This window comes from Nanorana parkeri, unplaced genomic scaffold, assembly GCF_000935625.1.
Source record: "Nanorana parkeri isolate BGI_ZX_2015 unplaced genomic scaffold, ASM93562v1 scaffold137, whole genome shotgun sequence".
NCBI classification, from domain to species: Eukaryota; Metazoa; Chordata; class Amphibia; order Anura; family Dicroglossidae; genus Nanorana; species Nanorana parkeri.
In genome coordinates, this window is record NW_017306405.1 from 870,834 (window position 1) to 889,036 (window position 18,203).

The following is an 18,203-nucleotide window of genomic DNA, read 5'->3' on the forward strand; positions in this document are numbered from 1 at the left end:
AATATTTAGCAAGGTAAACCTATTGACAGATATGCATTCAGCCATTTGGCCAGAGTTCAGCATTAAAGTATCAAGCTGCATACCAGTTATAAGCCCTCATTCACACGGGTAACAGCCGGCCCGTACAGATCCGTGCGGCAACAGCCTGTTCTTCTCTATGGGAGTACGCGGCCATATGCCGCCCTACGCTCACCTGACCTGCACGTCTGTGCGGGTGGCCGTACTCGTATGCAGACAGGATGGATCCTGTCTGCGTCCGAGCAGGGACATCGCATCCGTACAGACGTGCAGTTCGGGTGAGCGTAGGGCGGCATACGGCCGTGTACTCCCATAGAGAAGAACAGGCTGCCGCGTGTAATCACAAGCAGCACCTGTCCTTCCCGGGAGCGGCCTGATACAGCCATGCACGCAGCACGGATCTGTAGGGGCCGGCCATTACCCGTGTGAATGAGGGCTAAGGCAGAGAGCTTGAGCCTGTTCAGTTTAATTAATAGTGCCCTTTATAAGTATCATTTCAGATATGACTGTTGCTGCCCACTTTACCTCTGGCATTCTTTTTTGTCAATTTTATAATACTGCAGCAACAGTTTAGCGCTTTTGTAATTTATACGATTCTTATAGTAGATCTGTTCCTCTTGCATCAACAGGACTCTGGAAATGTTTTAGGCACCTGTGAAAATATACTAAAAAGGGAAGATGCATTCAGAAATAGATTTTTAATTTATCAAATAACCTACAAAGTGCATGAACAGATAAAAGACTGAATCAAATCAATGTTTGGTATGTCAACCCTTTGCCTTAAAAACAGCACCAGTTCTTCGAGGTATACAGTTTTGTTTTTAGTTTTTTTTCTTTTTTTTTAAGGAAGGTGGCTGGTAGGTTGTTTTAAACATCTTGGAGACCTGACCATAGTTCTTTTGTGGATTTAGGCTTTCTCAGTCGCTTCTCTCTCTTGATGTAATCCCAGACAGACTCAATTAAATTGATAGCAGGGCTCTGTAGGAGCCATGCAAACTCTTTCAGGACTAATTGTTCTTATTTTAGCTGAAGATAGATCTTAATGACTTTTGCTACATTATTTTCGGTCATTGTCCTGCTGCATAATGAAATTTAGGATAGAGCAAACACCTCCCTGATGGTATTGCATAATGGACAGCTATCTGCCTGTACATACCAGCAGAAGACTATTTACCCAACTACATTTGCAGAAATACAGCCTCAAACCTGCAAGGAAACTTCACCATGCTTCACTGTTGCCTGCAGACACTCATCCTTGTATGCTTTCTAGGCCTTGGGCTAACAAAATGCCTTCTTTTACAGCTACACATGCCAAGTTTGAGCATCAGTCCAGAGCAACTTCTGCCATTTACTGCATTATTGTGTTTTTCTGCATAGTTGCTTGGCCTTGTTTTCACTTTGAAGGTATAACTTTTTAGTGTTCTTTGAAGAGCACCTCTAACCAGACTTCTCCAGATTGTAGATGAATAGGTCCCAGGGTCCCACTGGTTTCTGTCATGTATGAGCTGATTGTGCCACTGGCCATCTTTGGATTGCAAAGGGATGATGGCATGATGTGTCTTACATTTGCTGCACTGTTTACTTGACCACTGTGTGTCCAGTCCTCCCTATATTCCCTGTTTCTTTGTGCTTTTGCAAAAGAGCTTGGGCAGCACATTTGGAAACACCTGTTTTTCTGTAAAATTCTGCCTGTGATAGATCTTGTTGATGCAGTGGAGCCACCCTGTGTCTTGTTTCTGTACTTAGTCCTGCCATTCTGTAAGATTTTTTACATTGAACGGCCTTCAGCTACATCAACTCACTAGTAGAGCATGGCTTTTCCTCAACAATTTTCATTCCTCCTACATAGTAACATATAGTAACAGAAGGTGAGGTTGAATAAATACAAGGGTCCATCTTTCCTCCTGAAACTGTTTGATTTATTGATTGTATTTTAACCTATATGTTATCTAGTTGATCATTAGCACCTGTTAGGTATGATTGTTTAACCATACTCTGGACAATACGCCTTCAAATTCTAGAACTGTGTGCAAGTGTACCTAGTAGAATTGATGCTGTTTTAAAGGCAAATGGCGGACACACCAAATATTGATTCGATTTTGGGCTTTTTTTTTCTTCCTGTTTTTTTGTGTGCACTTTATAGGTTGTTAATTGAGGATTAAAAACTATTCATATTATTTTTGAACGTATCCTCACTTTACAGCATTTTTTCACAAATGCCTTTAAACCTTTGCATAGTGCTGTTTAAACATATGCGACTATATATCCTATTCTGCTCACACATATATGACCCTCTCTTCTCCGCCCACTGCAGCTCTGCTTTGGATTTTCTCAGCCAGTTTTGTTGAACCCTAAGGTCCTTTCTGAGCTTTCTAGGGCTTGCTTTTGCAGTCACAGATTGATCTCCTGCCTGACGGTGCTTGCATAGTTGTGGGACCAATGTCACTTGGCAGAGCTCGTTGCAAGGGGTCAGTGGGGCATCTCCGTCCAGAAACTACTGATAACAATGACCTTTTATCTGTCTGTAAAGGAGTTTCTTCCAGCTGATGAAAAAATAATGTAAGGGGGAACTTCTCCCACCGACCACCAACATATGGGGGTCCTTCTCCCACTGACCACCATTGTAAGAGGGAACTTCCAGTTCTCACCAATGTTAAGGTGCACCTCTCTGACCACTAATGTAAGTGAACATTACTCCGTTGACCACCAATGTAAAGGAGTACTAAATTTTTCACTGTCTGTGTTTTTTTCTTGCCATGATTATTTTTCATTTTATTAAATATTACTGAAAATTGTTGCATAGAGAATGACTTGGACGGTACCATAGGAGCTAATAAGTAGAGGTGTACCAAAATGGAAATTTCAAAACCGAAATAAAAAAACATTGTCAGGCCGAAACCGATACCGAATATGTTTTTTTTATTTTACTTTTTTCAAATTTTTCAAATTATTTTATTTTAATTTTTTATAAACTTTTTAAATTATTCTAATATTTTTATTCATTTTTTTATTCTACTTTTAGGGGCTTTGGGGAAATATTAGGGGTCTAAACAGACCCCTGATATTTCCCTTTTAAAATAGAAAAAGAGATTGAGGGCACAAAGTCCTCTATCTCTTATTCTTCAGCCCCTGTTATCAATGAACAGGAATCCTCTATACTGAGTGTTCCTGTTCATTCATAACATGAGAATATAGTATGTTTACTATAACTACAACTATGAATGAACAGGAGGTGATTTAGATCACTCCCATTCATTCATAATTGAGGATATAGTAAACATACCATGTCCTCAATTATCTACAATCACTCAGCGATCACTGACCGCTGAGTGTTTGCATTGACTCTCCTCTCTGACACACACTGTCACAGGAGGCTGAGCGAGCGGTGTAGGGAGGAGAGCTCAGCCTCCTGTGACAGCACGGGCTGTCTCCGCCAACACACCGCTCTGCCGGACTGCGATAGGAGGCTGAGCAGTGTGGGAGGAGAGACGCCGGCCGCTCACAGCACTCTCATCCCGCAGCACTTGGCCGGCTGTCACACTTTCTCTCCTCCCCGCTGGGACACAGAGCAGCGCCCAGCGGGGAGGAAAGAAACCATGGATGCGCCGATGTATCGGCACAAAAATTGCACTTTCGGCATTTAGCCAAAAGTGCCATTTTCGGCCGATATGTTTCGGCAGCCGATATATATCGGTGCATCCCTAGTAATAAGTGAATTCATGTTTTAGGTCCAGTTTAGGCCGTACAAAGAATGTGATGATGATGTTACAGTAACCTTTTACATTTCATCTTTCAATAGATTGCAGAATATTAACAATGATGACTCCCAGTTAGTACTGCAGACAGCTCCCAGCCTTACCAAATACCCTTGGCTGTATTCATTCCAATCTTCTAATATTTATAAAATGCAGACATTGCTTTCTTGGCTGAAATAGAAACATGTAGACATTTCTTGTAGTAGCTGCATATTGAAACATCTCCAAGCTTCCTCATGCAGTAAGTAAAATCAATTGCAGGCAGGTGTCTATAATAAGGTTGTTAACCTCATCAAGGATTTCCGCTGACTTCAAAACTCTGAGCCAGAAGGTCGAGTGCTTGGATATGTAACCGAAGACAGTGTGAACAGTCTAATTTATGGAAGCCTGTCTGGCTTTAATTTGGTCTTTTTCTTTGCCTCTGATACCACTCATTCCTGCATCAACATGATATCAACCTTTTGTCTGTACACCTCTGCTCTGTAGCTAAGATGTGAGGTTTTATTCTACAATTTCCTCTCTCGAGTTCCACTGTGCCCCAGTGCTACTTGCCGTTTAGCTATTGCATACACCTGGAGAATGTAAAGGTTCTCCTATTTGTCATACTGCCAAGTATAATCAAATTCCAATCAGTATGCTTTTATATATTGACTTCCTGTTGATGGATAATGTGCCGGTTTATGTCTGGTGATAGGAACTTTCCAGTTTTCTGAATTCATTGACCAGTCTTCTCATCTTCACTATTTAACATGACCTGTGGTCTATTAAGCAGCTCATGCATGCAGACTGGGCCTCCTAAACTTCCCAAGGCAGGCTGCAGATGACCCAGTCTGTACAGTGATGAGTGATGACTGACTTATGACATGGGTGGCATATTGCTGGGGGACAATAGAGGCAACTGGGCAAGAGCTACCTACACCGATGAAACTCTTATTCAACCACGTTCCCCTTCCTGGTCATTTGATATCCAGATGAATGTCTGGCTGCCTCAGAAATCTTTGGCTGTTGAATTAGGGGCCTCTTATAGAATAGAAAAAGATCTAAAGCGCGCTTCTTCTGCTGATAAACCATTTTGTAAGGTAACCTTTATGTTTTTTAGTGTAGGTAATGACCATGCCTGTATCTGTTTGGTACAAGCCAGTCAGAAATTCCTATTTTCAGGGTTCATTAAACACCGGCTTTCTACTTGGAAACTGTGTCGGAGCCTTTGGCCATTGATTTGAAGTAATTGAGACCCTTCTTCTGTGTATGTACATATTAACAATAAAAACTGCACTCAACTTGAACTGTTCCAAACAACAAGTACAATTGGTGACATGGTAATGTTATCCAGGAAATACTAATGCTGTGCTGAAGTCAGGAAATTCCCTTCTAATGCTGAGCTTTATGTATTTTCTACAGGCAGACAGCAACTTTTCGCTTTATTTGTAGACAGGCCTATCGCTTTTGGTGACGCATGGGCTTAGAGAGAAGATTGTGAAAATGCAAACTGATAAGTTTCTGTACCAAGACCTTCATGATCAGATAACCCTCCTATTTATCAGCTGAACCCCTTGTTTGCATAATCACCTGTCCATCACCAGGATCCTCTGAGCTGAAGACCAACTCTTCCTGCTCCAAGTCAAGCATGCCCCTAGCCCTTCTCCTTCTCAAGTATTCATATTGGTCCTTCAGTTAGAAGAGATTAATAGACTTATTTGCTAATATAGGAAACAAGATGTCACCAGCACACCGAAGGAATATCTTCAAGCAAACATCTTTTATTGATGCATATTGTCACAAGGATGGCAACATTTCAGGACTGTGCACGGTCCCTTTCTCGGGCTCAGTATGGTGTCATACTAAGCCTGAGGAAGGGACCCTGAGCAGTCCCAAAATGTTGCCATTCTTGTGACAATATGCATCAATAAATGATGTTTGCTTGAACACATTCCTTTGGTGTGCTTGTGACATCTTGTTTCCTATATTGATCAGAGCGGCACAGTCATTTCAGCACCCTCCTCAAGGGGTTTACTGGTAAAGAGTGCGGTGGGATACCTATTGAACTTCTTATAGGCCAATATGGCACATCAGGAGGTTGGATGTGATTTTTTATGGTTTTATCCAGGAATCCATTCAGTTGTGTGTTTATTCTGTATTGCTTAGGTTTGCGCAGTTTTATTCTAAATAAAAAAATGCACATTTTTATTAGGTTAAGATGTAAGTAGTTTGCATACAGGCTACTTATCATTCAGTTTGTGCTTACATCCCGCCTTGTTTGATTAAGACTGCCTAACTAAATGTATGCTTTTTCTGCAATTTTCTTCTAAATAAAAATGTAAAACACTTGCAAGCACTGTGCATCTGGTGCAGTATTTCCATTGTCCACAAGAGGGCTCTGCAGACTTTAAAGACATGCGTGTAGTCTCATTTCTAGAGCAGCGTTCAAAAAAGATTACCTCACCGTACCTGTGTAACGCCTGGGCTTGGCTGGGCGCCACATTTGGCGCTTTGCCAGTGTCTTCCATTCACTTGATTGGAATCGCAGATACAATTTGCTAATCCACTTTCAGAGCCTGAAGAATCAGAAATGCAATCCATCTTTCAAAAATGGCTTTTTAAAACTATGACGTTATCAGGATGGTTTATTTATTTATTTTGACCAAAATTTTGGACTTTATAAAAACTATTTTATTTTCAAATCGATCGCTTAAAATGAACTGCACTGAAGCATAGACTGAGGCACCATACCATTAACCCCTTCATGACTGAGGCCCTTTTTTCCATTTTTGCACCCATGTTATATTCCACATTTTAGGCCTGAAAACGTCAGCATAATAATATATATTCTTGTTTGTGTTGATTATTTTCTCTGTAAAGGAGTAAGAGAAACGCGTACATTGCTGAAAGTGCTAGTTGCTGTTTTCTCTCTGGCATCAGAAGCTGACGCAGCACAGGAAAGTCGGTGAAGTTGGAGCTGCTAATCTGCATACAGCTCTGTGGCTCAAAGTACTGAAGCCATGGACAAGTATGACACCCAAGAGACTTGTATTTTCAGATGAGAGTCAGCAATGGCTTATAACTAAGATGGTGGTGGGGGATAACATTGATGATGGGGGGGGGGGGGGGGGCATGCTGTCAGAGATCATAGTGTGGCCTTTAAGGGGAGAGCTACTAGAGAATATGAGGCCGGTGTGTGGAGAACTGTCAGAGAACATAGTGTGGCCAGTGAGGCTTTAATAAAAAGCTTTAATAATATACAAAACAGCCAACCTGTGTCTGGGACCAAACCGCCTCCCCTCATCCGGGCTTATTGTATTAGACAAATCTGTAAACCTGTAATGCGTGTGCCATGAATGCTGGCATGCTCTGCTGCTGCTGACTTTTAGGATACCACATTCAATCCACACAGATTCGTATAATAAAACCTAGCTTAAGTTCTGATTTACCTTAAACCCTGATGAAGGGGGGCAGTGGTTTGGCCTCCAAAACCTACTGACTGTTATTTTGTGAATCATTAAAGCTTCTGGACTCTTACAAATTTGATCTGATGCTGCTTCCGTTGGTCCTTTGGAGGTTATCCCTTTTTAGGATGAGAACAGCCTAACCAGAGCCAGTGAGCTCTTGAAATGGTTGTCTTTTCCCCTTATTGCTCCGTATAACCCAGCATTGAAGTCCCAGCACCTCTTGGGTGTATCCTATTTAAATCAATAGAGACCTGGCAGAGGTTCTAAATCTTTACAAAACTAGAAAAAAAATAGTTTTGGTGAGAAACCCACTTAAGAATTGCTCCAATAAGCTAAGCCTTAAATGTATTCTTTGTGATTATGCAGTAAATTGGTGCCAATAAAGTTATACTCTTTTTTTCTTTTTGTTCAACAGGGGATACAAGCTCGGATTCTGGAGACTGTTGTCATGCTCATCCTCCTTGCACTCCTTATCTTTGGTATTGTGTGGGTGGCATCTGCCTTGATAGACAACAATTCGGCAAGCATGGAGTCTTTGTATGGTAAGACTCCGAGCTCTACTTGTCCTCCTACATTTTCTTGATGGTCAGTCCACACATATAAAGAGGTGATATTAATTGATTCATTGTGTCAAATGGGTTAGGGTGATGAACTGTTTGAAGCAATGGCAAAGCATGACTTGGCAAAAGTCATATGAAAAGGCATTTTTTTTGTGGTAAAATGTAAATTCTGTATAATTAACTAAATTGGACCTGTCATCTAGTAGTAAACACAATGCAGATGGACAGTGGACTTGGCTCTGCCATTAAATAGGGTTTTAAAGGAATTTGTAATCATTATGTTAGAACAGTCACTATGTAAATATAGAGGGAGCAGTATATTTGGTAGTCTTCGTCTGTGGGAATACTCAGAATTTCACCCGTGTGTTTAAAATTGCACCTTGTTTGTTAGGGTTATGTGGTCCTTGGCCTAGTCCTGCATGCCTCTTACATATTTGTGTATTGCTCTGGGTGCACAAGATGGTTTAATTGTGGAAAGGTTGTCTGTGATGGGAGCTATTATATCTGGTAGAGAGAGGATACAGGAGAAAGAATGTGAGATTAGGCTGATATATGGTTTAATCACTACCTTCATTCCTTCAGTTTTATCTTTGTACCTGGGCTTCACCCTGTTTAGTGACGCACCTTACACCCTGAAGCTGCCATGGTAACAACAATGTAAGAGTCCTAACGAGAAGGGAATCCTAACTGAACATCACCTTTCTCAAATGCTCCAAATGGTCTAAAATTACAAATGAATCTCAAAAACCCTGTACCCAAAAGCACATCATTTCATTCAGTTCAAAATGAGCTTTATTTGACGTCTTGGGTAAAGAGCTGTTTTTGTTGTTGTTTTTTTTATATATGTAAAAGTGTCTGTCAAGTTTATTGCAGTGTCTGTCTCACCTGGGTAGATTTCCATTAATTTTCTGAACCAGTGACCACACACGCTTTGTTGTAAATAAACTTTGCTCTCTGTAGAGCATTTTCCATATTCTCCAATGGAAATTCTTGTAGGGAATGGTGGTAGGAGTATATGAAAGATTCACTTCAATGGGGAGAAACCTGAAGTTACTTACTTGCACTTACTGCAATGCACTGGTACTAGAGACAGAAAACAGACCTGATATAAAAAGAATGACAGAGGCTCTGACCCCCACTGTTCAACACTACAGTAGAAGGAAAGCATTGCTGAAGTTTCACATTAATCAGTAGAAGCCATTCTCAACCAGGGTTCCTCCAGAGCTTACTAGAGGTTCCCTGAGCTGTGGCTGCTTAACTTCCTGGTGACTGGATAGTTCCATGTCCAGTGCCACTTGGCAGAGCCAGCAGCATGACACCAATGACCGTTTTAGCTGTCTGATGGGGCCGGTTCACACAAGCTCTGGTGCGTTCCACCACAATTTGCTGCTGCAACACACTAAAGCGCATCCTGGCCAGCTTCCTCCGTTCAGGGGCGGGAGGGTGCGTGGCGGTGCGTTAAAGTCCATGGCACCGCAGCCACCCCCTTCCTGCCTGCAGTGCGATCGCCTGCACCAGAGCATGTGGCACATCAGTGCCTGCGTTCAGGTCCGGTCCGATCTGAAAAAAATGCTCCCAAACTGCCAGTGTAAGGGGCATTCTTCCCACTGATCCCCGAGGAATTAGACATAGTTTCCCTGAGACCCGAAAATATTTTAAGGGTTCCTCTGGGGTAAAAAATGTCAGCTGTTGTTGAGAAGGGCTGCAACTAATGATTTTTTTCATAATCATTTAGTTGGCCAATTATTTTTTCAGATGAATCAGATAAAGAATATTAAATAAATACCATCCTTATTTTAAAATAAAATACACAATTGCAGTGTTACAAACATAAAGTTTACTTCAGAATAAAACTGCATGCGCAATTTTTTGCAATCGCACTGCACTGGAAAGCACAGCATTGAGGTACCGTACCTTCCAGTGCAGGCGACCACATTGTGGGTGGGAGGCACGTTTGAGGTGCCATTGAAATGAATGGCACTGCAACGCACCTCCCGCAGCAGAATTTGTCAGGCCGAAACTGAAAATGACTTTTTTCCCACCTTTTTATGATTCTTTTTTAAATAATTGTATTGTAAGCACATGGCGCTTGAATAGCTTCAGCCAGGTATGAAATGAAATACAGCAGGTACCTTATTTGCCGGCGTATAAAACGACTCGGCGTATAAGACGACCCCCTACTTTTTGTGTTAAAATATAGGTTTTGGGCTATACTCGTCGTATAAGACGAGTATAGCCCAAAACCTATATTTTAACACAAAAAGTAGGGGGTCGTCTTATACGCCGGGTACATACGGAAGGATACGGTATACTGTATGTAGCGGAAGCTACATACAGTATACCGTATCCTTCCGTATGTACCCGGCGTATAAGACGGGTTTTGAGGCCTTAAAACATCCCCCGAAAAGCGGGGGTCGTCTTATACGCCGGGTACATACGGAAGGATACGGTATACTGTATGTAGCGGAAGCTACATACAGTATACCGTATCCTTCCGTATGTACCCGGCGTATAAGACGACCACCGATTTTCGGGGGATGTTTTAAGGCCTCAAAACCCGTCTTATACGCTGGCAAATACGGTAGTGGGCGGGTGCAATTGCCAGCCTGCTATTGGCCATTTCAAATTGCAATAGGCAATAGCAGGCTCGCAGGCTATTGCACTCACCAACTTCTTGCTGTGCCCTCCTCCCAGCGCGGAGGAGAGAGCTAGGGGATCCAACCAACTAATCGATAATAAGAATAGTTAACAACTATACTCATTAATGATTATTATCAATTATTCGATTAGCTGGTTGCAGCCCTAGTACTGAGTAACCAAAACAATGAAAGATGATGACCTGCAATTGGCCAGACTATTCCCATCCCCATTATACTTTCATAAGATCATATCTGTGATTTAAAAAAAACCATGTATGAAACTTAACTTCTTTTCCAACCTTTCAGATCTCTGGGAATATTACCTACCCTATTTATATTCCTGCATTTCACTGATGGGATGTCTTTTATTACTCTGTAAGTAATGTCGGCTTTTTTTTCAAATGGATATCCTCACCTATGTTAAGTAATTTAAACCAAAAGTTGTTTTCCATCTTTTAAATATAAAAGAAAAAAACAGGTGATCCTGCCATTAGGGCCTTGGTTCGAGCCCTCCCTGTTATGGGATGACAACTGTCTCCTGGTTGTGCTCCTGCATTGTCACCCTGTCACATGATCCCCAGATGGAGGATACAAATGGCCATGCCGACTCTCATTGCACGGGCTGCTGTTTACACCGTTGGAAAGCTGGATTTGCAGCTGGAAAGCCTGCTTATGGGCAGGAAGTTGCTGAAAGGGGCATCAGGAGACCAGTATTGCTGGGATGCAAAGAATATTTTTTATTTTTAAAAGAGGTAAAAGCAACATTTTCTGGAAAAAAAAGGCAATTGATTATACAGAGTAGCAAAACTGAATGTTAATCAGGCGTGGTTTAGATTTACTAACTACATGAAAGTATAATCATTTCTATTTAATGTTTTTACACACTTACATTTGTACATGTCACTAGAAAGAGCAAACTCTTCATTTACAACCTCTCCCTTCCTAAAAGATGTTGAGGTGAGATGTCCGCCAGACTGGCAGTGTGTTGTTTTCACTTAAAGTGACACTAAACTCAGGAGTTAAAACTTAAAAATACATTACATCCTGTGATGGGCTACAATCTCAATACAAAGTAGTAAACTAAATGTGAGATTGTAGGGTGGCAACAAATGCAGCCACCCTCCAGAAGGAAGGACAGTGTCAGCACCAATTCAGAGATGATTTGAGGATCTACAGCCGAGTGATACACAAATAAGATACATTTGTGTTAATAGTTAAGGTACTTGGATGCATTTTTAAGATTTAACACCTGAGTTTAGTGTCACTTTAAAGGACTCATAGACTTGCTTGTGAGAAGAAGCAGTAAAGCACAACCATTGTGCATCACTGTAAATCAGGAAGTAGAGCCCGCTTATGTAATTAACTACCAAGGCTGCCCCCATGTACATATATAATCACAAATTATACAGTAGAAACAATGCTTTAAAAACATAAAATACAAGTTAAGATTATTTACACTAATCTGATCTCCTTTATATGTCTAAACACTGAAAACAAAGTCCAAATGCCATTCGCACTGCCACGGTCTCAAAACCACAAGGTATATGTGGTGCCCAGGTGACCACACGGATGGCGCAGTGCAAAACACTAATAGTAAATAAAAGTAATTCACCTGCACACACTTGAAGGGTTTTAAAAGTATTGATATATGTTTATTCGATACCCAATGTCACATACTGTCATACGGTGCTAACATTTCTGGTCCGCACAGGGGTCCTTCATCAGAGCGACAGTGAAGCTCTGATGAAGGACCCCTGTGCGCACCCGAAACGTTAGCACCGTATGACAGTATGTGACATTGGGTATCGAATAAACATATATCAATACTTTAAAAACCCTTCAAGTGTGTGCCGGTGAATTACTTTTATTTAAACACTGAAAAGACTATTAAAAAAAAGCCAAGGTAGTATACTAAAAGTAATATAAAGGCTTGTAGTAATCATTTAGTTTGTGGTAAGTTGAAAAATGTATTGATAAATCATATATCAATATTAGCTAATGTTCCATGCTACTTACGACTTCAGTTGAGCCCAATAAATTTGTCTCTCTCTTTTTAGTGTGTACACCAGTTGGACTTTCCAGAATGTTTGCAGTAATGGGTCAGCTTTTGGTCAAACCGACAGTAAGTGTTTGTTTTTCGCCATTAAAGTGGGCCACGCATCAGGTATATTTTTCATGTAAAGTGCATGCTGACAAAGTAATGTGTGAGTATAACACATACAGGTCTCTTATAGAGATCGCAGCACTCCCATTAATATTGCCTTCATATTTCTTTCTCCCCATAGAGAAACACCAGTTTGTTTAGGCATCATTCAGGGTCAGCATCTATTTCCTGCATTGACTGGTTGGCTCAGTGATGTAGGGCTGCAACTAATGATTATTTTCATAATCGATTAGTTGGCCAATTATTTTTTTGATAAGATAAAGAAATTAAATAAATGCCACCCTAATTTAAAATAAAATATACAATTGCAGTGCTACAAACACACAGTTTACTTCAAAATAAAACTGCATGTGCAATTTTTTGCAATCACACTGCACTAGAACACACAGCATTGAGGTACCGTACCTTCCAGTGCGAGCGATCACACTGTGGGTGGGAGGCGCGTTAGGGGCACCATTAAAATGAATGGCACGCCAATGCACCTCCCGCAGCAGAATTTGTCAGACCGAAACTGAAAATGACTTTTTTTTTCCCCCCACCTTTTATGATTTATAATCTATAAAGAACAATGGAGAATCAGTGCGCGTGCTGCTGTCAGTTTTCTTGGGAGATGAGCGGGCGGCGCGATCCGTAAGTGCATCACACTGTTCATGTTTTTTTTTTTTTACTTTATATTTTCCTCTTCATTCAGGTCTCTGCACAACAGTGTGGTGTGACCTCCCGTGCGGAGACCTCCAGTGCCATCTAGTGCGCTGCAGATAAATGCAGCATGTCTGCGTTTACTGCACCTCATATAACACCTGCGTTATGAACAGGTCACATAGAAAACAATTGCTTTTTATGTGCTCTTGCCGTGATTGGTGTTGATGCCATGCGGGCAAATGCCAGTCGGAGCACATAGTTAACATAGTCTAAAGGTCCAAAGCTCAAGGTCTTTCTTTGATAGTTGCTTTGCTCAGCCAGACTTTACAATGACCATTGCTCTAGAATATTTCTCCTTATGCCACAGTGTAGGCGGAATGTGATTATAGTTTTGTAGATGTAAATAGATGCTCTCTGAAATTTAGGGTTTCTCTTAAACTATTCATAAATAATTAATTTCCCAGTTAATTACTGACACACAGGCTAAAACACAGAGAGTGACAGCCTCAATTAAATGACAATAGGAAGATTTTTCTTCCCCCTACAAACTGCCCTAAAAATTCTTGCTGGTACTTTTTCAACACTCTAAGTCAAGTAGGAGCACACCGTTCTTAGCCATTCACTCCTCACTCTGAGGCTTTTCTTGTTCTGTTGGATGGGCTTGGAATTCCTCTGACATTCCTTGTGTGCTCTCCATATTCCCCTTCTGTTTCTGCGCCTCTGTCCCAAGTCCTCAGTCCCATGAACCTGTGACCTTTGTCTGCAACTTTCCTTTTATTGTTCCTCACACATTTCTTTGTTGACAGGGCAAAGAAATGTCCCCTTTTTTTTTCTCTCTAAATCTCCAGGCAGATTTTTTTACCTGCTGCTGTTTGTGACTGAGGAGAAAGCCCCCTTTTTCCATGTTCCCTATTAAGTGTTTCTTTTATGTTTTAAGATAAACTGACTTGCTTGGATCTGTGCTACATATTCAGCATTATACAGTTTTCAAGGACTGTTTGCTAAACAAGCCTTTGTTTGACTGCAAGTATTTGGTAAATAATGGTTAATTATTTAGCCACCTCTATTTTGCCATATAGTTAAAAAAAAAAAAGTTGGTGGAGTTGTGGACCATATTTTCTGCAACGCCATTTCTAAACGCAGAAAACACATATTGGAGCACTGCAGAAAACACAATTGGGCATCCAGTGTGCCTGTTAATGGCTGACAATCAGCCGCCTTCGGTTGTCATTAAACGATCATTGCACAGATAATAGTCACAATTTACAGAACCAATCAGAGTGGTTCTGTACCTTGTGATCACTGTGTACCAATCACAGCCATCGCCAAGTGTAACTGCTGCTAGTGTTTACAAACAATAACCTCAGGTAAATAATTGAAAAGAAATGTAAGCAATACCAAATGTTTGGTCTTTTCTTTTCTTTATATCGTAAATAATACTAATAATAAAAAAATGAATAATTAGCACCATAATAAAGCTCTGTCTGTCTAAAGAAAAAATTATGAAAAATTAATTTGGGTGCAGTGTTGCATCACCAAGTAATTGTCAGTCAAACTATCACAGCACTGAGAACTGAAAAATGGCCTGGTAATAAAGGAGTATATACAGGCGGGTACTCACGTGGTTCAAGAAGTGTTTTTGTGTTCGATGATAAAACTGACTCTTATTAGGTGTCTCTGTCTATCTGTCTCTTACTGTTAACGCTTTGCCAAGCTTCTTGGGGAAAAACATCTCTGTCACCAGACTGTGCTATGAATGATTTGGCTGGGCCTTGTAGCCTATAAGGACAGGAACAAATGTTGCTGTACAATAGTGTTCATCTACAAAGATCTGAATGTAAATGTGCCTGTGTACAAAGTCCAATATGCTTTGCAAGTTCTGAAGTTTAAATTCAGGAACTTGTGTTGTATTGCATTTACATTGTTTTTATGTGTTTCCAATTATTTATTTTAGATCCTTGAAGATCTTGATGAGCAGATGTATATCATAAGTTTACAAGAAGAGGCTCTACAGCGAAAGTTGAATGGTATTTCACTTCTAATTCTTCAGAATTACCTGTTTATTGTATTCTTCTACTGCCATTTAAGTGCAACTCAACCTTTCTCTTTACTTTTCTAAATGAGAGATTGAAAGTCAGGGCTTTAAAATATTAAAGTTTGTAAATCATGTTTCTAATATAACTTAAAGGAGAACTATGGGCTAAGTGTGTTTATCCCATAGTTCTCTTAATGGTCATGGGAGGACATATACTAGAAACGTGTGACAGTTTCATAGTCACACGTCGGCTCGAACTATCAGGATGAGTGTAAATCACTCACCTCATAGTTCTCCTTTTTAAATATTTCAACTTTCACAGGCTGCTGGAATTATCCTTTATTTTCGTTTTTTCTAGTAGATGTGTTGCTAGTGTCTATGCTACTGTCTATGGTTATTACACAAAAAGTAGAACATTTGCATAGTTACAGAGCTGTGTGCACAATGAACACTTTAACGACAAGGTGTATCTAAACTGCAGCTTATCAATCCTTTGATATGGTGGATGCATTAGTTTTCATTTTTTCCCCTTTATTTTCCCCTGGTAATCCTGCTAATAACACACTTCCTATTCCTGGGTGGCTACACTCCCTCCACTGTGTCTATGGAGGGCACTATGGTTGTTATAGGATTAGTAGCTCATAGAAGGAAGATGACATTGTTTGTGTTTTCAGTTGAGCTCACAGGAAGTGACAACAACAAATGTTTTTAGCCTGAAAAATGAACATTAATGCATCCACCACATCTGAGGACTGGTATGCTGAAATATATTAAATGTTTTTGGGTTTGGATATATGTTGAAGCATAGTAAGGTAAGATAGATCCTATGAATTATAAAAGTGATTATCTCATTGCACACCCTTGTATAGTCAAATTTGTCATAAATGTGCAATATTAATAAATGTAATTAGGGCTGCAACAACTAATCGACATAATCGATTATTGAAAAAGTTGTCAACTTTTTCAATAATCGATTAATCGGCTTCTGATCAGTTGGCCCTGTTCACGGCTCCACACACGCTGCGCGCCGCACCTCCTCCCCACCTCACGCTCGCCGCTGCCAGACCCGCCCGCCAGCATCCACGCTCTTCACGCCGCACCTCCTCCCCGCCTCACACTCACCGCCCGCCCACATCCACGATCGGCACAGGGACGCGGGGAGATGTAGTAAGGAGGAGCAGGCGTGGGCGGATGACAGCCGCCGATGGACAGACCCGATCTCAGAAGCAAGTTGCTGGAAGACTGCTCAGGTAAGCCTGCACTTTCCCACACATGGTGCTCTATAATGTATTTCTGGGATTTGTATTCCTCTATAGGTGATGGTACATTGTGCTGTATATTCTACATGGGAATACAAATCCCAGCAATACATTTTACACTGTATGTATAATGTATTGCTGGGATTTGTTGTACTCCTATATAGCTGGTGATATTCTGCACTGAGCTGTATAGAGGACTACAAATCCCAGCAATAATACATTATACAGCGCAATGCGGAATACCACAAGCTATAGAGTACAACAAATCCCAGCAATAGTACATTATACAGTGGTGCAATGCCGAATACCATGAGCTATAGAAGACTACAAAACCTAGCAACAGTACATTATACAGCGCAATGCAGAATACCACCAGCTATAATGTACTATTGCTGGGATTTGTAGTCCTCTATAGTCGGTGCCATTCTGCATTCATTGCTGTATAATTTTACACTTTGCATTTTCTTTTCACTATATTGCACACCACCTATTTTTTTTTTCTTTTCTTTTTTACTTCTACCGCTCCAAGCTTGCTCCTGTGATGGAGTGCAATCTCAATACAAACTAGTAGTCCATCACTGGAGCCATTTTTAAAAATTTATTTTATTGTTTATCCGATTAATCGAACTTAATAATCGGCTAACTAATCGATTTTAAAAATAATCGTTAGCTGCGGCTCTAAATGTAATGTCTCAAGGAAAAGCATAGGGGGAGTGGAAGGGGTACTTCATGTATATTGGAGTTGTCATATTTAAAGAGGACCTTTTCCTTTAAAAAAATATTATTCGTGAATTCAATATTAATTCAGGAATGAATACCACCACAGCTGCCGTGCCAAGGTTGCCTACTCCGGGGCTGCATGTCACAATATTCGGAAATCCGTGCCGGATTTTCTATATGCTCCCTGTTTCTGGGCTGTCAGCCTATGGTGTCTCACAAGGCTGCAGCCAATCTGCTCTCCTTCTCACCTATTTAGGAGTTCCTCACTTGTTGCTCTTGGTGCGAGCAACAAGTCTTATGCCTTGTTCCGTACCCCTTCTGTCTCTGACTAACCCTGGGATCTTATTCCCTGCGCTTGCTAATGCGCTTGCTATTGGATCCCTGCGCCTTTGGCTTCCCTGTACCAGTTAGTATCCCTTTTTGGCGTTATCCCCTGCTTTTGCTCCTTAATTGCCTTCACCTGTGCGCCTCTCCATACTGCCTTCTTTGCCTTACTTCTACTGTGTTTTCCCTCTACAGTCTGTCTGTTTGCTGCCTCCTATTTACTGCTTGTTGTACTTCTACTCCGTCACTTACCTTCCAGTGTATCTTCCTTTGCTTTGCTGTCACCCCTTTATTTCTGTGCTCCTCTCTAACCTGGTGGCTGTGTTGGATTCATCCTTGTCTGCACACCCCCTGTGTGCATACATCCCTTTTGTGCTTCTTTGTGTACTTTTCTCTCTGTTATCCTGCTTCTTTGTATGCATGTGCAACGCACATCTCGTTTACTTTTGTACGTTGCACCTTCCTGCTCCTAGGTGTGCCTCTAAGCCGCTTACCCTTCCCTAGTGTCCTTGCTTATCTATTCTCTTCAGTATACTCTGCTGTTCTGCTGTGCGTTTGCACTTTTGCTTGAGACTTTCTCTCTCTCTCCCTCTTCCTGTCTTCCTCCTCTTGGTTACAAGTTTCTTCCCTACCTGTTTGTA

The 18,203-nt window shown here is 41.0% G+C and overlaps 1 protein-coding gene across 1 annotated transcript in view; it reads left to right on the forward strand.

Annotated features, from left to right (window-relative positions):
* Nucleotides 1–18,203, forward strand: part of LMBR1 (limb development membrane protein 1) — a 107,569-nt gene that overhangs the window by 60,004 nt on the left and 29,362 nt on the right. Inside the window, exons 6-9 of the mRNA XM_018553987.1 lie at nt 7,635–7,761; nt 10,725–10,793; nt 12,476–12,540; nt 15,179–15,251. Coding sequence (XP_018409489.1) covers nt 7,635–7,761; nt 10,725–10,793; nt 12,476–12,540; nt 15,179–15,251 — 334 coding nt within the window. The remainder of the gene's footprint in view (nt 1–7,634; nt 7,762–10,724; nt 10,794–12,475; nt 12,541–15,178; nt 15,252–18,203) is intronic.